The sequence below is a fragment of the Bombina bombina genome, chromosome 1 (assembly GCF_027579735.1).
Source record: "Bombina bombina isolate aBomBom1 chromosome 1, aBomBom1.pri, whole genome shotgun sequence".
Taxonomy (NCBI): domain Eukaryota; kingdom Metazoa; phylum Chordata; class Amphibia; order Anura; family Bombinatoridae; genus Bombina; species Bombina bombina.
The window spans coordinates 251,161,688-251,186,687 of record NC_069499.1 but is presented as its reverse complement, the minus strand read 5'-3'; the positions used below and the strand labels follow the sequence as shown (position 1 = coordinate 251,186,687).

Sequence of the window (25,000 nt, the reverse complement as noted above, 5' to 3'; positions counted from 1 at the left end):
TCATCATTCGCTAAGGCGGATGCTGTTCAGGAGCCTCCTGTTTCAGATGTGCCACAGCTGTCTCCTCAAGCGTCCCAATCCTATTCATCTGTACATGCAGTGCCCTGCGTTTCCTCTCATGCTCCGTCTGGGGTTACTTTGCAAGATATTGCTGCCCAGGTATCCTCTGCAGTATCTGAGGCGGTGTCTGCTTTTCCCATGCTGCAGGGAAAACGCAAAAAGGAATTTAAAGTAACTGTAACTAAGCTTTCTGATCCTGAAGTGGCTAATCAAAGTATTTCCTCTCAGAAGTCTGAGGATGAACATTCTTCGGGTGCATCTGAGGGTGAAATCTCAGATACAGGCAGTATAATTCCTTCTGCTGATGCTGAAGTTGTGTCCTTCAGATTTAAGCTGGAACACCTCCAGCTTGTTACTTAAAGGGACATTAAACCCAAATTTTCTCTTTCATGATTCAGATAGAGAATACCATTTTAAACAACTTTCTAATTTACTTCTGTTGTCTAATTTGCTTTATTCTCTTAATATTCCTTCCTGAAAAGCATATCTAGATAGGCTCAATAGCTTCTGATTGGTGGCTTCACATATTTGCCTCATGTGATTAGCTCACCCATGTGCATTGCTATTTCTTTAACAAAGGATATCTAAATAATGAAGCAAATTAGATAATAGAAGTAAATTGAAATTTTGTTTAAAATTGTATTCTCTGTCTGAACAATGAAAGAAAAATGTTGGGTTTAATGTCCCTTTAAGGAGGTTTTGGCTACCTTGGATGACTCTAATACTACTATCGTTAACCCTAAGAAATTGCAGGCATTATTAAAGAAAATGTATATGTTCACCAAGGTTTTCAATGGAATCCTGCGGGGAGTGTATTGCTACTGTTACCAGCGCTGCAGCTTACTGGTTTGATGCCTTGTCTGATTCTATTCAGACATATGCTCCTCTTGAGGAGATCCAGGACAGGATTAAGGCTCTTAAGTTAGCCAATTCCTTTATTACGGATGCTTCCTTACAGGTCATTAAACTAGAAGCAAAAATGTTTAGTCTTGGAACAAGGGGAAACGGTCTAAGAAGCCTGTGGCTGACTCCAAGTCGGCATGAAGGGTTGCCCCCCGATCCAGGAACGGATCTAGTAGGGGGGCAGGCTTTCTCAATTTGCTCAGGCTTGGATACGAGATGTCCCAACCTTTGGACCTTGGAAATTGTATCTTAGGGGTACAAGATAGAATTCAAGACTTTTCCTCCCAGAGGCAGGTTTCTTCTCTCAAAATTATCTGTAGACCAGATAGAGTGAGGCGTTCTTAAATTGTATAAAGGATCTTTTTGCCTTGGGATTTATAGTTCCAGTTCCTCCGCAGGAACAGGGTCTGGGATTTTATTCAAATCTGTCTGTGGTTCCCAAGACAGAGGAGACTTTCAGATCTATTTTAGACCTAAAGTGTTTAAGCAAGTTCCTTAGAGTACTGTCCTTCAAAATGGAGACTATACGTTCCATTCTTCCTTTGGTTCAGTTTATGACAACCATAGACCTAAAGGAGTTCAGAATAGACAAATTGCACACTACCTGGTGCAGATGGTAGAGGGCCACTGCAAACGCCTCTCAATAAATCCACAACAGCAAGAGTCCACAGCACCAAATAAAGAGGAAAAATTCTTGTCTATGTCATTTTCTTTTAGCTTACAGAAAGCATGTAGGCACACGGCAGCAAACAAAAGCAACGTTTCGGGCTATTCACCCTTAATCATGCTAATACAGAACACCTGTATGCTGATACTTAATAACATATCCCTTAACCCTTACATTACCATTTACAAAGAAATGTTAAAATACACAGAAAACATTTATTTGTAAATGGTAATGTAAGGGTTAAGGGATATGGTATTTATTTATATTTGGTGCTGTGGACTCTTGCTGTTATAGACTTAAAGGATGCGTACCTTCATGTTCCCATTCACCGCGATCATCACAAGTTTCTAAGGTTTGCCTTCTTAGACAATTATTTTCAGTTTGTGGCTCTTCCATTTGGTCTTGCCACAGCTCCCAGAATTTTCTCAAAGGTCCTGGGGGCTCTTTTGGTAGTGATCTGGTCTCGGGGCATTGCAGTAGGGCCTTATCTGGACGACATTCTGGTTCAGGCGTAGTCTTTTCAACAAGTAAACTCTCATACAGAGATCTTGTTGTTTTTTCTTTGCTCCCACGGTTAGAAGGTGAATCTGGGAAAGAGTTCTCTGATTCCAGCCACAAGAGTAGTGTTTTTAGAGACCATAATAGACTCCCTACTAATGAAGATATTTCTGATAGAGGTCAGAAAAACAAACATCTTTGGCTCTTGTCTTGTCCTTCAGTCCTCTCCTCGGCTGTCAGTGGCTTTATGTATGGAGGTAATTGGTCTGATGGTAGCTTCCATGGACATCATTCTGTTTCTCAGAGGTACAAGATAGAATTAAAGACTTCTGCAGTTATGCATCTTAAGGCAATGTAACGGGGACTGTGCAGATCTGTCTCCGCAAATAATTCTGGATCAGGCGACAAGGGACTCTCTTCTGTGTTGGTTGTCTCAGGAACAGGGAGGCGAATTTTCTGAGCCGTCAGACCTTGCATCCCGGGGAGTGGGAACTCCATCTGGAAGTATTTTCCAGTTTAATCCTCAATTGTGGGCAGCCAGATCTGGATCTCATGGTTTCTTGGCATAATGTCAAGCTTCTGAGGTACGGCTCGAGGTTACAGGCTTTCTTTATAGATGCTCTGGCGTTCCCTTTGAATTTCAGTCTAGCTTACATATTTCCTCCTTTCACTCTCCTGCCAAGAGTCATTGCTCGGATCAAGCAGGAGAGGGCGTCGGTGATTCTCATAGCGCTGTCGTGGCCTCGCAGGATCTGGTATGCAGATCTAGTGAAAATGTCGTCTCTACCTCCATGGAGACTCCCTCTGAGGAAGGACCTTATACTTCATGGTCCCTTTCTTCATCCAAATCTCGTTTTTTTGAAGCCGACTGCTTGGAGATTGAACACAATTTTATCTAAGCGTGGGTTTTCAGAGTCGGTCATTAAGACCATGATTCAGGCTCGTAAACATGTGACAAGAAAGATTTACTATAAGATATGGCGTAAATATCTGTATTGGTGTGAATCCAGAGGCTACTCTTGGAGTAGAGTTAGGATTCCTAGGATTTTGTCTTTTCTCCAGGGTCTGGATAAGGGTTTGTCAGCTAGTACTCTGAAAGGTCAGATTTATGCATTGTCTATTTTATTGCGTTTGGCGGATGTGCCAGATTTGCAATCTTTTTGTCAGGCCTTGGTTAGGATCAGGCCTGTGTTTAAGCCTGTTACTCCTCCCTGGAGTCTTAACCTTGTTCTTAGAGTTTTACAGCCGACTCCATTTGAACCTATGCATTCCTTAGATATTAAGATGTTATCTTGGAAGGTTTTGTTTCTTGTTGCTATTTCTTCTGCTCAGTTTCGGAACTCTCGGCTCTGTAGTTTGATTCTCCTTATCTTATTTTTCATTCTGATAAGGTGGTTCTACGTACTAAGTTAGATTTCCTACTTAAGGTTGTTTCAAACAAGAATATTAATCAGGAGATTGTGGTTCCTTCTTTGTGTCCTAATCCTCCTTCTCCTAAGGAGCGTTAGTTGCACAACCTAAATGTTGTGCGTGCTTTGAAGTTTTATCTTCAGGCGACTAAGGACTTTCGTCAGTCTTCTGCTTTGTTTTTCTGGGAAGCGCAAGGGTCAGAAGTCTACGGCTACTTCTCTTTCTCTTTGGCTAAGGAGTATTATTCGTTTAGCCTATGAGACTGCTAGACAGCAACCTCCTGAGAGAATCACTGCTCATTCCACGAGGGCTGTTTCTTCTTCCTGGGCATTTAAAAATGAAGCTTCTGTGGAACAGATTTGCAAGGCTGCAACTTGGTCCTCTTTGCATACTTTTTCTAAGTTTTGATGATTCCGTGGACTCGCCATATCCGGAAATAAATACATTTATCAGCTAAGCATAAATTATGTTTTTCAACATATGGCATATTGCTAGACCGACAAAAAACTACAAAACAAATATGCATTATCATATTATATACAGGTAATATAGGAGCAGCATAGCCAGAGTATGTAAGCTTTAGTATGACTATATATGACTTTATGATTCATTTAGCTTTCCCTGCCAATGGAAATAATAGCGTCTTGCCATTTAGGACTATAGCAGAGAGCTATATGTGTCTATTAAACAAGAGGAATTCTAAGGATATTTATGGTTTTAATATAGAAATTGAAAAAGACATGCCATCTCGACCGCAGATAGCACGTCATCCTTGCAAGATCTTAAATTAACGTTATAATATAGTGGAAATGCAGTTATAGATAGTTCGTGGAAAGTAAAGACTTGGGTGCCATGGATAAAATCTATTAATGCATCATACAAAGGGCTATTATAAATGTATATAGAAAACTTGTCAGGAGCAATAGCAAAATTCTAATTGAAAACAAAATTCTGTCTGATGGGCTTTCTTTGTTAATATGCATGCATAGGTATAAACTAAATTGAACTGAACTACAACAATTAATCGTTAAACTAGCGGTACTTATGAAATCAAAAGTATCACGCTCATTTTGGGGCATTGTTTAGCTCCACTTGTTATGTGGTCAACGGTCTGGGGTTGACAATCAAAATCTTAAGACAAAAAGTTAATCTGTCAGGTATACAAACTCTCGGCCCCAAAGACTGTCTAGACCTCTAGCATTAGATCTCCCTAGCTGCATACTCTCTGACACTGGAGAATAGCTTTCCAGAGCATAGAAACTGAGACTCTTTCTTTCATTTATTTCAAGAGCACCACTCTGTACAAATTTGGCGGATCACTCTCCTAAATGAATGGCATAGAGGAGCCTCGATTTGGAGGCATGGGAGGATTATCGGTGCTTGCTGGGATTGCACCGCCGTACAACTCCCGGGCTAGAGAGAAGATAGATGAGAGCATCAACACGTGCCCATTAGGTCTCAGGGGTTGGATGAAATGCCGTTCATATCGGATCATATTCCTATCCATTGGGACATCTGCCATGTCCGATAGCGGAGTGCTTCCTACAGGTCAGACTCTTTCATCCTTTATCAGGACAGCTCTGTTGCATCCATTCTCAGAGAGGTAAGGCTCAGGGTGATTGTGCAGATTACCCTCAAAAGGGCTCTGTAGCTTCGCCGGGTGCTCAGGAGATGCGTTGGCTGCAGGTTCCTGCCCAAAAGCCTTTGCAGGTTATCTCTTGAGTTGTGAGAAATAGTCATCTAATAGACTCATGGGTTCCTTATCGCACAAGGTTTCTGCCATCTTGAGTATTTCGGATGTCTTGATCACTATGCGGTTGGTCTTGTCGTGATATCGGGATAAGTGATATAGAGCTTTTATAGGCTCCCAGGCTCATTCCTAAAGTAATTTCTATTACTGGGGCTCATCTCTGGGAGGATTTGGGCTATGAGAAAAGTTTTATATAAGCCCCCCCAGTAAGGTCAAATTTGAAATGTGCTTGGGTGCATTTCAATTTGAAATATAAGCATTTTTGCAATATACTTCCATTAGCTAAAATGATTCTAGTACAAGTTATTGCTGTTTTTCAGTGGTATACGCACATATCCTTGGAGGATCCATGCACAAGTATTCGAAAACTATGCATGCTCAGAGAGGTGGCTGTGGTGTGTATTGCTTCTTAAGACATAAATTGTGTCATACATGCTTTAAAGGGCCACTAAACCCAAAATCTTTCTTTCATGATTCAGATAGAGAATATAAATTTAAACATTACAATTTACTTCCATTATTTATTTTGCTTCATTTTTAAGATATCCTTGGTTGAAGAAAAAGCAATGCACATGGTGAGCCAATCACACGAGGTTTCTATGTGCAGCAACCAATCAGCAGCTACTGAGCATATCTAGATATGCTTTTCAGCAAAGAATATCAAGAGAATAAAGCAAATTAGATAATATAAGTAAATTAGAAAGATGTTTAAAATTGCATTCTCTTTCTAAATCATAAAAGAAAAAATGTGGCTGTCATGTCCCTTTAAGTAATGCAAAGTATTAGGGTTGCAACAACTAATCGATAAGATTGATTATAAAAATAGTTGCTAACAAATCTCATTGGTTAGGTGGTCCACAATTAGTTGGTCAGTTGCACTTCACCAGTTGCTTCACTCAAATGAACTCCTTCACATGGTATTTATTTTTTAAAATTTTATCTAATTAATCGGCTGATTGTTATCCAATTAATCGGACGGAAAAAACATTTAAAAAAAATAATAAACCCCATTTTATTGAGCATTAGCATGTGCAGGAGTTTATCACTAACCAACTAATCGCAGACCACCTAATCAATAATAATTTTCTTGACAACTATTTTTATGATTACTCTTACTAATTAGTAGTGGCAGCCCTACAAAGTATGCATATGTGCGGTATAGGTGGTTATTTTAGCAGGCAAAATCACATATTTCAAATGCCGAAACAATGGTAAATTAGCCATTTGTCAATGTTTTAAAACACTCCAGCAGGTAAAATAGATCAATGGGAACACGTGTATTACATAGTCTACAGCAGTGTTTCTCACCAGTGGTCCTAAAGTATCCCTAACAGGCCAGGTTTGTATTATAGCTGAACTAGAACACAGGTGAAATAATCAGGTGATGGGTGAGAGCAGGTTTGTAACCATGGTTACTGATCAACTGATTATTTGATCTGTGCGCTAGTTCAGCTATAATAAAAACCTGGCCGGTTAGGGGTACTTGAGGATCACAGTTGAGAAAACTCTTGTCTACAGGTCTGTGGACTTCCAGCCTTTCTGGGAAAAATAAAAGTACAATTGGGAAAAGCAAGCAAAATAAATAATGAATGCATATTGCAATGTTCTCTTTCAGTTAAATAGTAATAAGTAATAGTAAGTAATAGTAAGTAAATAATAAGTTACGGGTAAATGACATGTTCAGAATAATGTTCCTTTATCCATAGCTAGACAAGTTTGAGGAGTAACACAGACTAGGGTACCTAGCCCTAATTTATTTCCATGACTCCTGTGTTACTTTGAACTGTAGTTTTAGTCTATGAATATCAGTTCCATAATTGTGCTTTCTTTATTTTGTGCAAATACAAGATATGGTCTAATAAATTGTTTTTGTGTTTAGACTTTAATCAAAAGAATAATCACCTGACTTCTAGAATTAACTAATGCCTAACAGGAAATCTGTAATTACTTTACATGCAGCCTGTCCTCTCTCACATGAGAACCTAAGGCTATTCTAGGAAATGTGTGCAGATTTTGAGTATAGAATGTTTGACAGAAAAATCCTGTATCTTTTTAAAGGGACAGAAACATTTAAAACATTTTTCATACATATGAAAGAGCACTAGTTAAATATGTTAACCTTTTTAAGTTAGATATTTATTTGGAAGCAAACAGAAAACACATGCCATTGTACACATGGGCCCTAGCGACTGATTGCTCATTGGCCGATATTCAGGACTCCCACAGGGTTGGACAGTGACACCTCTCTCACAAGCATAAAAATAAAAACCCGTCTCCCCCTCCCCCCATCAAAACAGATTTTTTTTTTTTTTTTAATACATTTTAAAATGCTATCTTTTCAAAGCAACAGTAAAAAATTTACTTTAATGTACCTTTTACATTGCCCATTTACTGTATTTTATGCAGTGAGTATGATCTGCTTGAGTGCTTCTGCGTGTATCTTAAAATTGCTTTTGTGAAGATGGGAGCACATTTTAAGTTGGCTTTGTACATGGACATAAGAAGAATATAGTGCCTCAAGCCAGCGTCAGGCCAGCTGCTTACCTTTTCCAGCTGAAAATAGTTTCAGCACTCCACACAAATGCACATCAGCTGCTTTCAGGGATACTCTATATATTATATATACATTTAGGCATGTTTTATGCCTCTGTCCCTATTGCAATCATTTCATTCCCCCTCCCTATGCAATCAGTATTTCCGCTATCTTTTCCCAAGGACTGTCCTGCCTCTGGCAATAATGTTTTTGTTCTGCAGTCTTTATTGTGTTTTGAAAAATGAAAGCCTAATATAAAATTTTCTTTATTTTTTCAGTTCTTTAAAATGCTTTTCAGTATACTCCTCCCAATATTACTTAGCTTGTGGGGAGAATTTGGTGCAGTGTATGTTAACTTACAATTCTATGTGTGTATAAGATAGATACTGTACATAGGTAGATTTTTTTTTTAAATAACTTCTTTTCACACCCATGCTTACAATTAGGTGATATGCCTTTCCTGTCACCTTGCTCATAGATTTGTTTCTAAACAGGAAGTTGTAAAGTGATAAGCAGTAGCTGGCTGAGTGGGACTTTGACCTTTTGTACGCCTGTTCTTATTTCATCTCCTGTGCTCTATCTGAATCATGAAAGTTTAATTTTTGCTTGACTGTCCCTTTTAAGTGACTAAATTGTATGCACACTTTATTTTCGAGTGCAGTTGAATTTGATAGACATTCACATACTTTCGCTCTCACACACACACACACTCTTTCGCTCTCACACACACACACACTCTTTCGCTCTCACACACACACACTCTTTCGCTCTCACACACACACACACTCTTTCGCTCTCACACACACACTCTTTCGCTCTCACACACACACACACACTCTTTCGCGCTCTCACACACACCCACTCTTTCGCTCTCACACACACCCACTCTTTCGCTCTCACACCCACTCTTTCGCTCTCACACATACTCTTTCTCTCACGCACGCGCACTTTTGCTCTCATGCACGCACACTTTTGCTCTCACGCACGCGCACTTTTGCTCTCACGCGCTCTTTCTTTCGCCTGCACTCTTGCTCTCTTTCACCTGCACTCTTGCTCTCTTTCGCCTGCACTCTTGCTCTCTTTCGCCTGCACTCTTGCTCTCTTTCGCCTGCACTCTTGCTCTCTTTCGCCTGCACTCTTGCGCACTTTTGCTCTCGCGCACTTTTGCTCTTTTGCTCTCGCGCACGCGCTCTTTTGCTCTCACGCACGCGCACTTTTGCTCTCACGCTCTCACGTGCTCTTTCGCTCGCTCTTTCTTTCGCCTGCGCTCTTGCTCTCTTTCGCCTGCGCTCTTGCTCTCTTTCGCCTGCGCTCTTGCTCTCTTTCGCCTGTGCTCTTGCTCTCTTTCGCCTGCGCTCTTGCTCTCTTTCGCCTGCGCTCTTGCTCTCTTTCGCCTGCGCTCTTGCTCTCTTTCGCCTGCGCTCTTGCTCTCTTTCGCTCTTGCTCTCTTTTGCTCTTGCTCTCTTTCGCTCTTGCTCTCTTTTGCTCTTGCTCTCTTTTGCTCTTGCTCTCTTTTGCTCTTGCTCTCTTTTGCTCTTGCTCTCTTTTGCTCTTGCTCTCTTTTGCTCTTGCTCTCTTTTGCTCTTGCTCTCTTTTGCTCTTGCTCTCTTTTGCTCTTGCTCTCTTTTGCTCTTGCTCTCTTTTGCTCTTGCTCTCTTTTGCTCTTGCTCTCTTTTGCTCTTGCTCTCTTTTGCTCTTGCTCTCTTTTGCTCTTGCTCTCTTTTGCTCTTGCTCTCTTTTGCTCTTGCTCTCTTTTGCTCTTGCTCTCTTTTGCTCTTGCTCTCTTTTGCTCTTGCTCTCTTTTGCTCTTGCTCTCTTTTGCTCTTGCTCTCTTTTGCTCTTGCTCTCTTTTGCTCTTGCTCTCTTTTGCTCTTGCTCTCTTTTGCTCTTGCTCTCTTTTGCTCTTGCTCTCTTTTGCTCTTGCTCTCTTTTGCTCTTGCTCTCTTTTGCTCTTGCTCTCTTTTGCTCTTGCTCTCTTTTGCTCTTGCTCTCTTTTGCTCTTGCTCTCTTTTGCTCTTGCTCTCTTTTGCTCTTGCTCTCTTTTGCTCTTGCTCTCTTTCGCTCTTGCTCTCTTTCGCTCTTGCTCTCTTTCGCTCTTGCTCTCTTTTGCTCTTGCTCTCTTTCGCTCTTGCTCTCTCTCGCTTTCGCTCTCAAATTCGCTTTTATTCTCTCACACAATAACAAACTTTTCACTCACACACTTTCTCACACACTTTCACTCTTACACGCATACAAACATACCCACATGCACTTTTTTCACTTTATTACACACACTGTCTCTATGCTGCACACACACAATGCATTTTAGTGGGGGCACATTTTAGCCAAGGTCTAATTGTTCAACTGAGATTGATTAGTATATGAATGTAGATTTAATTTATAGCAGTGGAATATATTATTTTTGGATATCACAGAAATCTAAGCAGTTGCTATCTCAAATTAATGCTCCATGCCGCACAGTGATACCCTGACCCCTAATGCATCACAACCAATGAAGAAAAAAAGCTTTGTTAAAGTGAAAGTAAATCCTAGCGTTTTACAAACGCTAGGATTGACTATTGAAACATTTAAAGGGGACTTTCATTCATGAAGTATAAGATACTGCTTTATTTGTGTAAACCTATCGCCGTTCTTAGCTGCTACAGCAGCCCAAGACTAAAAAAACATTTTTGCTAAGAGGTGATGTTTTCACCTCTTAGCCAATAGCCGTGCAGTAAATCCGGCTTGGCGCCCATGGGAGCCGGATTTACTGCATGGCTATTGGCTAAGAGGTGAAAATGTCACCTCTTAGCAAAAATTTTTTTTAGCCGTGAGCTGCTTCAAAATAATGTTATGCAATTCTGCACATAGTGCAGAATTATATAACATTAGCTTAGCGACAACTTTATACATCAAAGGATTGCAGATATATTTTATTTAAAAGTAAATTTTTCCTGAACGCTGCTCCTGGCTCTACTGAGCGAGTCTTTCGTTTCAAAGGTGGTTCACGGGCACGCTGTCAAGTTACAGCGTGCCCAATTGCGCCATTATACTGAATGTAGCTCGCTACCAAACCAGAGTGTGAGCGAACTACATTCAGTTTAATGGCGCAATCGGGCGCGCTGTGACTAGACCGCGTGCCCACGAACCGCTTATAAAATAGACCTGCTCAGTAGAGCCAGGTGCAGCATTCAGGAAAAATTAACTTTGGAATAAAATATTTCTGCAATCCTTTGATGCATAATGTTGGTGCTAAGCTAATGTTATATAATTCTGCACTATGTGCAGAATTATGATATTACTTTGAAGGTTTACTGGCCCGTTAAATTGATCACTTCTAATAAAGATGTGCTGTAACTTACTTTTTAATCTGACTGTGGTATTGGAATACCCTTAGCTCCAGGCGCCCACTTCAAAACTCATATTTTTATGAGCTAACTGTTAGAACTGTTCTCCAATCAGCGTTTTAGCCATACAGCACTTTTTTGTAGCCAGACTTGGTTTTTATATATATATATATATATATATATATATATATGTATATGTATATATATGTATATATATATGTATATGTATGTATATGTATATATATATATATATATATATATATATATATATATATATATATATATATATATATATATATATATATATATATATATATATATATAATGTGCACAATTAGATAATGGAAGTAAATTGGAAAGTTTTAATTTGGACTTGACTCTCCCTTTAAAATTAAGTCATTATGTAATCTTATACCACACAGTGTTTCCATTTTTCCTGATATTGATGTTCAATACATTGTGGCTGATTGTTTTCTTTATGATTTGAGGTTGTCCTCGAGGAGTCCAGTTTTCTGAGAGGGCTCCATGCAGTGTATATGACATTCATGCAGGACAGTGCAGGAAATGCTTGAGTGCATATGAACTATTTGACCCAATGTCTCCTCTTATTTTTACCATCTGTGCTATGGAGGAAGTGCTTTAAATTGTCCCCAGTGGATCAGCAGAACCTCCCCCAACAAGAGTGAAATATTCACATCTGGTCTGTGCAACTTTATTTGGAACTTTACAGTCATTTTTATTTATTTTTGAGAATGTTTTAACTGAAAAAAGGGCCACAAAGATACAGTAATTAAGTTGTTCTAGTTGGGAAGATCCCCCCCCCCCTTTGTTGCATTTTCTTTTCCTATCTGTTTTTCTAATTGTTGCTGTACCGTAAACATCACTTGGGTATTCAAGAAAATGCTTGACAATTTCTGGATGCCTTCTGGATCAGCAAAACCCTGACCCCAAGTGTTGTCGTTTCTTCTTCAATTGAATTTGAATCTCTGCACATTTTGCAAATTTTTAGCATTCTCGCACATTTATAGATATCTGTCTGACTCTTGACTATAACATTTCTGCACTTTTTTTCTACAATGTCCTTACATCACGTCTGATTGTATTTCCTGTACACCAAAAGGTGGCAAAACATCCCTATATTAAAGAGCTTTGCTCCATACTCCTCAACTCCCAACTGTACTCTGTTAGTTTTTGCCTCAAAGTTTTATAAATTAAAATATGCTGATGCTTATTAATTATGGGTATACATATTTTATGCATAAATTATTTACATTTTTGATCCTCCTTGGCAATATGTTTAAATTGGGGATTTGTTATTATACCAAGTAATAAAAACTGTTGTGGTTTTTTTTTTAATCTATTTCTTTTTGCAGCAGATCAGAGAAAAAGATATAAAGAAAGGCACTATATTCAGCATAAAATTGTGCTTAACTCCAATTAGTGCCGAGAAGGTAGCAACATATAAATCGTATTATTGTATGCTGTAGTGTCTGGCTTGACAACCTATGGAATGTGTAAAAAATAAATACCTTGTAGCACATATTGCACACATATATAACCAGCATGGGGTGCAGCACAAGGACAGCCAGAATATAGCTGAGACACTGAGACTATACTACTCATTATATAACTTACAACCAACAAACTTAGCACAAAACTCTGACACAGGTAAAGTGACCACCCTGACAGAAATAGAATACTTTAAAGATATAGAAATCCCAACTATAGACACAGAGGAAGCAAAACAATTAGAATTACCCATAACACACAAAGAAATACTAAAAGCAATTAAGGATATGCCAGCAGGAAAAGGTCCGGGCCCAGATGGTTTTGGCATGTCTTATTATAAACATTTTGCAGCATTACTAACACCCCACATAGCGGACACATATAACGCATTACTAAAAGAAGTGGGCTTCCCTAGTAACTTACTCAAAGCACACATAACCGTTCTGCCAAAGCCAGGCAAACCACCCAATAGACCAGAAAACTTTCGACCAATTTCTTTGATAAATTCCGACAAAAATATACGCAAAAAATCCTAGCTACGCGCATTAATAGAATTCTTTCAAAGATAATCAATCCAGACCCAAGTGGGTTTCGTGCCGGGCCGCGAGGTAAGAGATAATACTCTTAAGAGTACTAAAACTAATTTCCCATGCGCAAAGAGATAAGATACCCTTAACACCTCTACAGATGCATTTCGACAGAGTGAAATGGCCCTTTCTTTCATGTAATTAGCAAGAGTCCATGAGCTAGTGACGTATGGGATATACATTCCTACCAGGAGGGGCAAAGTTTCCCAAACCTCAAAATGCCTATAAATACCCCCCTCACCACACCCACAATTCAGTTTTACAAACTTTGCCTCCCATGGAGGTGGTGAAGTAAGTTTGTGCTAGATTCTACGTTGATATGCGCTTCGCAGCAGGCTGAAGCCCGGTTTTCCTCTCAGAGTGCAGTGAATGTCAGAGGGATGTGAAGAGAGTATTGCCTAATTGAATACAATGGTCTTCCTCTAGGGGATCTATTTCATAAGTTCTCTGTTATCGGTCGTAGAGATTTCTTCTCCTACCTCCCTTTTCAGATCGACGATATACTCTTATATACCATTACCTCTACTGATTCTCGTTTCAGTACTGGTTTGGCTATCTACTATATGTAGATGAGTGTCTTAGGGTAAGTGTCTTATTTCTCTTGTTAAGTGTATCCAGTCCACGGATCATCCATTACTTGTGGGATATTCTCCTTCCCTACAGGAAGTTGCAAGAGGATCACCCACAGCAGAGCTGCTATATAGCTCCTCCCCTCACTGCCATATCCAGTCATTCTCTTGCAACTCTCAACTAAGATGGAGGTCGTAAGAGGACTGTGGTGTTTTATACTTAGTTTATTTCTTCAATCAAAAGTTTGTTATTTTTAAATGGTACAGGAGTGTACTGTTTATCTCAGGCAGTATTTAGAAGAAGAATCTGCCTGCGTTTTCTATGATCTTAGCAGAAGTAACTAAGATCCTTTGCTGTTCTCACATATTCTGAGGAGTGAGGTAACTTCAGAGGGGGAATAGCGTGCAGGTTTTCCTGTAATAAGGTATGTGCAGTTAAAATATTTTTCTAGGGATGGAATTTGCTAGAAAATGCTGCTGATACTGAAGTAATGTAAGTAAAGCCTTAAATGCAGTGATAGCGACTGGTATCAGGCTTATTAATAGAGATACATACTCTTATAAAAGTGTATTTCAAAACGTTTGCTGGCATGTTTAATCGTTTTTTACATATGTTTGGTGATAAAACTTATTGGGGCCTAGTTTTTTTCCACATGGCTGGCTTGAATTTTGCCTAGAAACAGTTCCCTGAGGCTTCCCACTGTTGTAATATGAGTGGGAGGGGCCTATTTTGGCGTTTTTTTTGCACAGCAAAAATTACAGACACAGACATCCAGCTTCTTCCTGCATGATCCAGGACTTCTCTGAAGGGCTCAAAAGGCTTCAAAAGTCGTATTGAGGGAGGTAAAAAGCCACAGTAGAGCTGTGGCAGTTGTTGTGACTGTTTAAAAAACGTTTTTGTCATTTGTTATTCCGTTTTTGGTATTAAGGGGTTAATCATCCATTTGCAAGTGGGTGCAATGCTCTGCTAACTTATTACATACACTGTAAAAATTTCGTTATTGTAACTGCATTTTTTCACTGTTATTTAAAAATTTGGGAAAATTTGTGTTTCTTCCCTGTTTGTCGTTTATTCTGGACAGAGGAGAGGTCAAAAGGCTTCGGCTACCTCTCTCTCCTTCTGGCTTCGTAGCATAATACGTTTAGCCTATGAGACTGCTGGACAGCAGCCTCCTGAAAGAATTACAGCTCATTCTACCAGAGCTGTGGCTTCCACTTGGGCCTTTAAAAATGAGGCCTCTGTTGAACAGATTTGCAAGGCTGCAACTTGGTCTTCACTTCACACCTTTTCAAAATTTTACAAATTTGACACTTTTGCTTCTTCGGAGGCTGTTTTTGGGAGAAAGGTTCTTCAGGCAGTGGTTCCTTCCGTGTAAAGGTCCAGCCTGTCCCTCCCGTCATCCGTGTACTTTTAGCTTTGGTATTGGTATCCCATAAGTAATGGATGACCCGTGGACTGACTACACTTAACAGGAGAAAACATAATTTATGCTTACCTGATAAATTCCTTTCTCCTGTAGTGTAGTCAGTCCACGGCCCGCCCTGTTTTTACGGCAGGTCTAAATTTTAAATTAAACTCTAGTCACCACTGCACCCTATAGTTTCTCCTTTCTCGTTTGGTTTCGGTCGAATGACTGGGTATGACGTAGAGGGGAGGAGCTATATAGCAGCTCTGCTTGGGTGATCCTCTTGCACTTCCTGTTAGGGAGGAGATATAATCCCATAAGTAATGGATGACCCGTGGACTGACTACACTACAGGAGAAAGGAATTTATCAGGTAAGCATAAATTATGTTTTTTCAGATCCAGTGGATAAAAAATTGGAGGGTTACCTTAAGAAAATGTTTATTCAACAAGGTTTTATTTTGCAGCCTCTTGCATGCATTGCGCCTGTCACTGCTGCGGCGGCGGCATTCTGGTTTGAGGCCCTGGAAGAGACCATCCAGACAGCTCCATTGAATGAAATTATTGACAAGCTTAGAACGCTTAAGCTAGCTAACTCATTTGTTTCTGATGCCATTGTTCATTTGACTAAACTAACGGCTAAGAATTCCGGATTCGCCATCCAGGCGCGTAGGGCGCTATGGCTTAAATCCTGGTCAGCTGACGTGACTTCAAAGTCTAAATTACTCAACATTCCTTTCAAGGGGCAGACCTTATTCAGGCCTGGCTTGAAGGAAATTATTGCTGACATTTCTGGAGGCAAGGGTCATACCCTTCCTCAGGACAGGGCCAAATCAAAGGCCAAACAGTCTAATTTTCGTGCCTTTCAAATTTCAAGGCAGGAGCAGCATCAACTTCCTCCGCTTCAAAACAAGAGGGAACTGTTGCTCATTCCAGACAGGCCTGGAAACCTAACCAGTCCTGGAACAAGGGCAAGCAGGCCAGGAAGCCTGCTGCTGCCCCCAAGACAGCATGAAGGAACGGCCCCCTATCCGGAAACGGATCTAGTGGGGGGCAGACTTTCTCTCTTCGCCCAGACGTGGGCAAGAGATGTTCAGGATCCCTGGGCGTTGGAGATCATATCTCAGGGTTGTCTTCTGGACTTCAAAGCTTCTCCTCCACAAGGGAGATTTCATCTTTCAAGGTTATCAGCAAACCAGATAAAGAAAGAGGCATTCCTAAGCTGTGTGCAAGACCTCCTAGTAATGGGAGTGATCCATCCAGTTCCGCGGACGGAACAAGGACAGGGATTTTATTCAAATCTGTTTGTGGTTCCCAAGAAAGAGGGAACCTTCAGACCAATCTTGGATCTAAAGATCTTAAACAAATTCCTCAGAGTTCCATCATTCAAAATGGAAACTATTCGGACCATCCTACCCATGATCCAAGAGGGTCAGTACATGACCACAGTGGACTTAAAGGATGCCTACCTTCACATACCGATTCACAAAGATCATCATCGGTTCCTAAGGTTTGCCTTTCTAGACAGGCATTACCAATTTGTAGCTCTTCCCTTCGGGTTGGCCACTGCCCCGAGAATTTTTACAAAGGTTCTGGGCTCACTTCTGGCGGTTCTAAGACCGCGAGGCATAGCGGTGGCTCCGTATCTAGACGACATCCTGATACAGGCATCAAGCTTTCAAATTGCCAAGTCTCATACAGAGATAGTTCTGGCATTTCTGAGGTCGCATGGGTGGAAAGTGAACGTGGAAAAGAGTTCTCTATCACCACTCACAAGAGTCTCCTTCCTAGGGACTCTTATAGATTCCAGGTTATCAAAACTTCTAAATGCTTGCCGTATCCTTCATTCCATTCCACGCCCGTCAGTGGCTAAGTGCATGGAAGTAATCGGCTTAATGGTAGCGGCAATGGACATAGTGCCATTTGCGCGCCTGCATCTCAGACCGCTGCAATTATGCATGCTAAGTCAGTGGAATGGGGATTACTCAGATTTGTCCCCTCTACTAAATCTGGATCAAGAGACCAGAGATTCTCTTCTCTGGTGGCTTTCTCGGGTCCATCTGTCCAAGGGTATGACCTTTCGCAGGCCAGATTGGACGATTGTAACAACAGATGCCAGCCTTCTAGGTTGGGGCGCAGTCTGGAACTCCCTGAAGGCTCAGGGATCGTGGACTCAGGAGGAGAAACTCCTCCCAATAAATATTCTGGAGTTAAGAGCAATATTCAAGGCTCTTCTAGCTTGGCCTCAGTTAGCAACACTGAGGTTCATCAGATTTCAGTCGGACAACATCACGACTGTGGCTTACATCAACCATCAAGGGGGAACCAGGAGTTCCCTAGCGATGTTAGAAGTATCAAAGATAATTCGCTGGGCAGAGTCTCACTCTTGCCACCTGTCAGCGATCCACATCCCAGGCGTAGAGAACTGGGAGGCGGATTTTCTAAGTCGTCAGACTTTTCATCCGGGGGAGTGGGAACTCCATCCGGAGGTGTTTGCTCAACTGGTCCATCGTTGGGGCAAACTAGAACTGGATCTCATGGCGTCTCGCCAGAACGCCAAGCTTCCTTGTTACGGATCCAGGTCCATGGACCCGGGAGCAACGCTGATAGATGCTCTAGCAGCTCCTTGGTTCTTCAACCTGGCCTATGTGTTTCCACCATTTCCTCTGCTCCCTCGACTGATTGCCAAAATCAAACAGGAGAGAGCATCGGTGATTCTGATAGCGCCTGCGTGGCCACGCAGGACCTGGTATGCAGACCTAGTGGATATGTCATCTCTTCCACCATGGACTCTGCCTCTGAGGCAGGACCTTCTAATACAAGGTCCTTTCATTCATCCAAATCTAATTTCTCTGAGACTGACTGCATGGAGATTGAACGCTTGATTCTATCAAGGCGTGGCTTCTCCGAGTCAGTCATTGATACCTTAATACAGGCTCGGAAGCCTGTCACCAGGAACATCTACCATAAGATATGGCGTAAATATCTTTATTGGTGTGAATCCAAGAGTTACTCATGGAGTAAGGATAGGATTCCTAGGATATTGTCCTTTCTCCAAGAGGGTTTGGACAAAGGCTTATCAGCTAGTTCTTTAAAAGGACAGATCTCTGCTCTGTCTATTCTTTTGCACAAGCGTCTGGCAGAAGTTCCAGACGTCCAGGCATTTTGTCAGGCTTTGGTTAGGATTAAGCCTGTGTTTAAAACTGTTGCTCCCCCGTGGAGCTTAAACTTGGTTCTTAAAGTTCTTCAGGGAGTTCCGTTTGAACCCCTTCATTCCATTGATATTAAACTTTTATCTTGGAAAGTTCTGTTTTTGATGGCTATTTCCTCGGCTCGAAGAGTCTGAGTTATCTGCCTTACATTGTGATTCTCCTTATCTGATTTTTCTTTCAGACAAGGTAGTTTCTGCGTAAAAAACCCCAGGGTTTTTCCTAAATTGGTTTCTAACAGGATTATCAATCAAGAGATTGTTGTTCCTTCATTGTGTCCTAATCCTTCTTCAAAGAAGGAACGTCTTTTGCATAATCTGGACGTAGTCCGTGCCTTGAAGTTTTACTTACAGGCTACTAAAGATTTTCGGCAAACATCTGCCCTGTTTGTCGTTTACTCTGGACAGAGGAGAGGTCAAAAAGCTTCGGCAACCTCTCTCCCCTTTTGGCTTCGGAGCATAATACGCTTAGCCTATGAGACTGCTGGACAGCAGCCCCCTGAAAGGATTACAGCTCATTTAACTAGAGCTGTGGTTTCCACCTGGGCCTTTAAAAATGAGGCCTCTGTTGAACAGATTTGCAAGGCTGCGACTTGGTCTTCGCTTCACACCTTTTCAAAATTTTACAAATTTGACACGTTTGACACGTTTTTGGGAGAAAGGTTCTACAGGCAGTGGTTCCTTCCGTTTAAGTTCCTGCCTTGTCCCTCCCATCATCCGTGTACTTTAGCTTTGGTATTGGTATCCCACAAGTAATGGATGATCCATGGACTGGATACACTTAACAAGAGAAAACATAATTTATGCTTACCTGATAAATTTATTTCTCTTGTAGTGTATCCAGTCCACGGCCCGCCCTGTCCTTTTAAGGCAGGTCTAAATTTTAATTAAACTACAGTCACCACTGCACCCTATGGTTTCTCCTTTCTAGTCTTGTTTCGGTCGAATGACTGGATATGGCAGTGAGGGGAGGAGCTATATAGCAGCTCTGCTGTGGGTGATCCTCTTGCAACTTCCTGTTGGGAAGGAGAATATCCCACAAGTAATGGATGATCCGTGGACTGGATACACTACAAGAGAAATAAATTTATCAGGTAAGCATAAATTATGTTTTCTTTATCACCCCACTTCTTGGCTATGTGTTAAACTGAATTGTGGGTGTGGTGAGGGGTGTATTTATAGGCATTTTGAGGTTTGGGAAACTTTGCCCCTCCTGGTAGGATTGTATATCCCATACGTCACTAGCTCATGGACTCTTGAAAGAAATGAATTTATCAGGTAAGTTCTTACATAAATTTGTTTTTTTTATAACAAAATAGCATCCATCTCAGATCAGGTACAGGAGACTAACTTTAAATATCTGACAGGGTGGTACCTGACCCCGGCCAGACTGAAAGTGATATATCCTACCTCCACGGGCAAATGCTGTTGGGGCTGCACAGAAGAGGGAACCATACAACACATCTGGTGGGCCTGCCCTAAAATACAACAATTTTGGACAGAAATAATTGCTTCTTTATGGGTTATGAAGTTTCTGTGGAAGGTCAATTTATTTATTTATTTGCACTTTTTTGTTTCGTTCAAGTTATTCTGCATCAAATGTGAAAAAAAGAAGTTATAAACAAGCAGAAGGCATGTTCTTTTGCTTCTAAATTGTTTTCTCTAACATCATTGTATGATGATAACTGTCAAATGTGAAATAGGGGTATCATTTGCATTGTCATGAAGCATTCTAAAATGTTGTGAACAACTGAATCATTACATCTTGTTTTGAATACTGTTACCAGTTTGTAACATTGTCATTGTTTCTTCTCTGCAGGACTAAACACTGAAGGTCTTTACAGAGTCAGTGGAAATAAGACAGACCAAGATAACATACAGAAGCAGTTTGACCAAGGTGAGTGGCTCCTAACTTGCTTGATTAGTTTTAAGAATTTCAGATTTGGGAAAATTGTTAAAGGATACAGTCTTCTTGAACATTATATTGTTTAATAAAGATAATTATCCCTTTTATTAACCATTCCCCAGTTTTGTATAACTAACTTAATATACTTTTTACCTCTATGATTACCTGTGTCAGAGCCCCTGCAGACTGTCCCTTATCTCAGTGCTTGTTTTTTTTTTTAAAGCTTTTTACAATCTTGAATTTTAGCTAAATAGAACGAAAAAGTGGGGGGTGGGTGCACTCAAAAGAGAGCTGTGAGTGGGACTATCTTTATTATGTGACTAAAGAACCAATATTTGGTGAAGGATTGGGTGCATACAATAGTAGCCCAATAAATGAATTTCTGATTAAAAATAATTTGTTGTTGACAATCTCTAATGAATATTATAGAAATGGATTTAAAGAATGGATTTTATAGGTCTCCAAGGTGTGGGTCTGTATATAGACTATAGTCCGCCTCCACCCCTCCCATTTACCATTGGATGCTATTGATGTCTATGTATTAATTATCGCTACCTTATGCTTTTGCATGATTTATTGCCTTATGTTGCTATTACCTTCGCATGAATTGTAGCATATTATTCCTTTGCATAAATTGTTACATATCCTTTGCATACTTTGCATGAACTGTTGCATATTGTTGCTATTCTATATTTCTTTCATGTAATTAGCAAGAGTCCATGAGCTAGTGACGTATGGGATATACATTCCTACCAGGAGGGGCAAAGTTTCCCAAACCTCAAAATGCCTATAAATACACCCCTCACCACACCCACAAATCAGTTTTACAAACTTTGCCTCCTATGGAGGTGGTGAAGAAAGTTTGTGCTAGATTCTACGTTGATATGCGCTCCGCAGCAGGTTGGAGCCCGGTTTTCCTCTCAGCATGCAGTGAATGTCAGAGGGATGTGAGGAGAGTATTGCCTATTTGAATTCAATGATCTCCTTCTACGGGGTCTATTTCATAGGTTCTCTGTTATCGGTCGTAGAGATTCATCTCTTACCTCCCTTTTCAGATCGACGATATACTCTTATATATACCATTACCTCTACTGATTTTCGTTTCAGTACTGGTTTGGCTTTCTACAACATGTAGATGAGTGTCCTGGGGTAAGTAAGTCTTATTTTCTGTGACACTCTAAGCTATGGTTGGGCACTTTTTTTATAAAGTTCTAAATATATGTATTCAAACATTTATTTGCCTTGACTCAGGATGTTCAACGTTCCTTATTTCAGACAGTCAGTTTCATATTTGGGATAATGCATATGAATAAATCAATTGTTTTCTTACCTTAAAATTTGACCTTCTTTCATGTAATTAGCAAGAGTCCATGAGCTAGTGACGTATGGGATATACATTCCTACCAGGAGGGGCGAAGTTTCCCAAACCTCAAAATGCCTATAAATACACCCCTCACCACACCCACAATTCAGTTTTTACAAACTTTGCCTCCGATGGAGGTGGTGAAGTAAGTTTGTGCTAGATTCTACGTTGATATGCGCTCCGCAGCAAGTTGGAGCCCGGTTTTCCTCTCAGCGTGCAGTGAATGTCAGAGGGATGTGAGGAGAGTATTGCCTATTTGAATGCAGTGATCTCCTTCTACGGGGTCTATTTCATAGGTTCTCTGTTATCGGTCGTAGAGATTCATCTCTTACCTCCCTTTTCAGATAGACGATATACTCTTATATATACCATTACCTCTGCTGATTCTCGTTTCAGTACTGGTTTGGCTTTCTACAAACATGTAGATGAGTGTCCTGGGGTAAGTAAATATTATTTTCTGTGACACTCTAAGCTATGGTTGGGCACTTTGTTTATAAAGTTCTAAATATATGTATTCAAACATTTATTTGCCTTGACTCAGAATGTTCAACATTCCTTATTTTTAAGACAGTCAGTTTCATATTTGGGATAATGCATTTGAATTATTCATTTTTTCTTACCTTCAAAAATTTGACTCTTTTTTCCCTGTGGGCTGTTAGGCTCGCGGGGGCTGAAAATGCTTCATTTTATTGCGTCATTCTTGGCGCGGACTTTTTTGGCGCAAAAAATCTTTTCCGTTTCTGGCGTCATACGTGTCGCCGGAAGTTGCGTCATTTTTTGACGTTATTTTGCGCCAAAAATGTCGGCGTTCCGGATGTGGCGTCATTTTTGGCGCCAAAAGCATTTAGGCGCCAAATAATGTGGGCGTCTTATTTGGGGCTAAAAAATTTGGGCGTCGCTTTTGTCTCCACATTATTTAAGTCTCATTTTCCATTGCTTCTGGTTGCTAGAAGCTTGTTCTTTGGCATTTTTTTCCCATTCCTGAAACTGTCATTTAAGGAATTTGATCAATTTTGCTTTATATGTTGTTTTTTCTCTTACATATTGCAAGATGTCTCACGTTGCATCTGAGTCAGAAGATACTACAGGAAAATCGCTGTCTAGTGCTGGATCTACCAAAGCTAAGTGTATCTGCTGTAAACTTTTGGTAGCTATTCCTCCGGCTGTTTGTATTAATTGTCATGACAAACTTGTTAATGCAGATAATATTTCCTTTAGTAAAGTACCATTGCCTGTTGCAGTTCCTTCAACATCTAAGGTGCAGAATGTTCCTGTTAACATAAGAGATTTTGTTTCTGAATCCATCAAGAAGGCTATGTCTGTTATTTCTCCTTCTAGTAAACGTAAAAAATCTTTTAAAACTTCTCTCCCTACAGATGAATTTTTAAATGAACATCATCATTCTGATTCTGATGATTCTTCTGGTTCAGAGGATTCTGTCTCAGAGATTGATGCTGATAAATCTTCATATTTATTTAAAATGGAATTTATTCGTTCTTTACTTAAAGAAGTACTAATTGCTTTAGAAATTGAGGATTCTGGTCCTCTTGATACTAATTCTAAACGTCTAGATAAGGTATTTAAATCTCCTGTGGTTATTCCAGAAGTTTTTCCTGTTCCTAATGCTATTTCTGTAGTAATTTCCAAAGAATGGGATAAATTGGGTAATTCATTTACTCCTTATAAACGTTTTAAGCAATTATATCCTGTGCCGTCGTAGTTAGATGGAAATTCTAGGTCTTATGACTGCTGCATCGGACGCGATCCCTTTGCTCGTTTTCACATGCGACCTCTTCAGCTCTGTATGCTGAATCAATGGTGCAAGGATTACACAAAGATATCTCAATTAATATCTTTAAAACCGATTGTACGACACTCTCTAACGTGGTGGACAGATCACCATCGTTTAATTCAGGGGGCTTCTTTTGTGCTTCCGACCTGGACTGTAATTTCAACAGATGCAAGTCTCACAGGTTGGGGAGCTGTGTGGGGATCTCTGACGGCACAAGGAGTTTGGGAATCTCAGGAGGTGAGATTACCGATCAATATTTTGGAACTCCGTGCAATTTTCAGAGCTCTTCAGTTTTGGCCTCTTCTGAAGAGAGAATCGTTCATTTGTTTTCAGACAGACAATGTCACAACTGTGGCATACATCAATCATCAAGGAGGGACTCACAGTCCTCTGGCTATGAAAGAAGTATCTCGAATTCTGGTTTGGGCGGAATCCAGCTCCTGTCTAATCTCTGCGGTTCATATCCCAGGTATAGACAATTGGGAAGCGGATTATCTCAGTCGCCAAACGTTGCATCCGGGCGAATGGTCTCTTCACCCAGAGGTATTTCTTCAGATTGTTCAAATGTGGGAACTTCCAGAAATAGATCTGATGGCGTCTCATCTAAACAAGAAACTTCCCAGGTATCTGTCCAGATCCCGGGATCCTCAGGCGGAGGCAGTGGATGCATTATCACTTCCTTGGAAGTATCATCCTGCCTATATCTTTCCGCCTCTAGTTCTTCTTCCAAGAGTAATCTCCAAGATTCTGAAGGAATGCTCGTTTGTTCTGCTGGTAGCTCCGGCATGGCCTCACAGGTTTTGGTATGCGGATCTTGTCCGGATGGCCTCTTGCCAACCGTGGACTCTTCCGTTAAGACCAGACCTTCTGTCGCAAGGTCCTTTTTTCCATCAGGATCTGAAATCCTTAAATTTAAAGGTATGGAGATTGAACGCTTGATTCTTGGTCAAAGAGGTTTCTCTGACTCTGTGATTAATACTATGTTACAGGCTCGTAAATCTGTATCTAGAGAGATATATTATAGAGTCTGGAAGACTTATATTTCTTGGTGTCTTTCTCATCATTTTTCTTGGCATTCTTTTAGAATCCGAGAATTTTACAGTTTCTTCAGGATGGTTTAGATAAGGTTTGTCCGCAAGTTCTTGAAAGGACAAATCTCTGCTCTTTCTGTTCTTTTTCACAGAAAGATTGCTATCTTCCTGATATTCATTGTTTTGTACAAGCTTTGGTTCGTATAAAACCTGTCATTAAGTCAATTTCTCCTCCTTGGAGTTTGAATTTGGTTCTGGGGGCTCTTCAAGCTCCTCCGTTTGAACCTATGCATTCATTGGACATTAAATTACTTTCTTGGAAAGTTTTGTTCCTTTTGGCAATCTCTTCTGCCAGAAGAGTTTCTGAATTATCTGCTCTTTCTTGTGAGTCTCCTTTTCTGATTTTTCATCAGGATAAGGCGGTGTTGCGAACTTCTTTTGAATTTTTACCTAAGGTTGTGAATTCCAACAACATTATAGAGAA

The 25,000-nt window shown here is 40.5% G+C and overlaps 1 protein-coding gene across 1 annotated transcript in view; it reads left to right on the top strand.

Annotated features, from left to right (window-relative positions):
* Nucleotides 1-25,000, top strand: part of ARHGAP5 (Rho GTPase activating protein 5) — a 487,952-nt gene that overhangs the window by 216,659 nt on the left and 246,293 nt on the right. Inside the window, exon 4 of the mRNA XM_053697926.1 lies at nucleotides 20,244-20,321. Within this exon, the coding sequence (XP_053553901.1) occupies nucleotides 20,244-20,321 (78 nt within the window). The remainder of the gene's footprint in view (nucleotides 1-20,243; nucleotides 20,322-25,000) is intronic.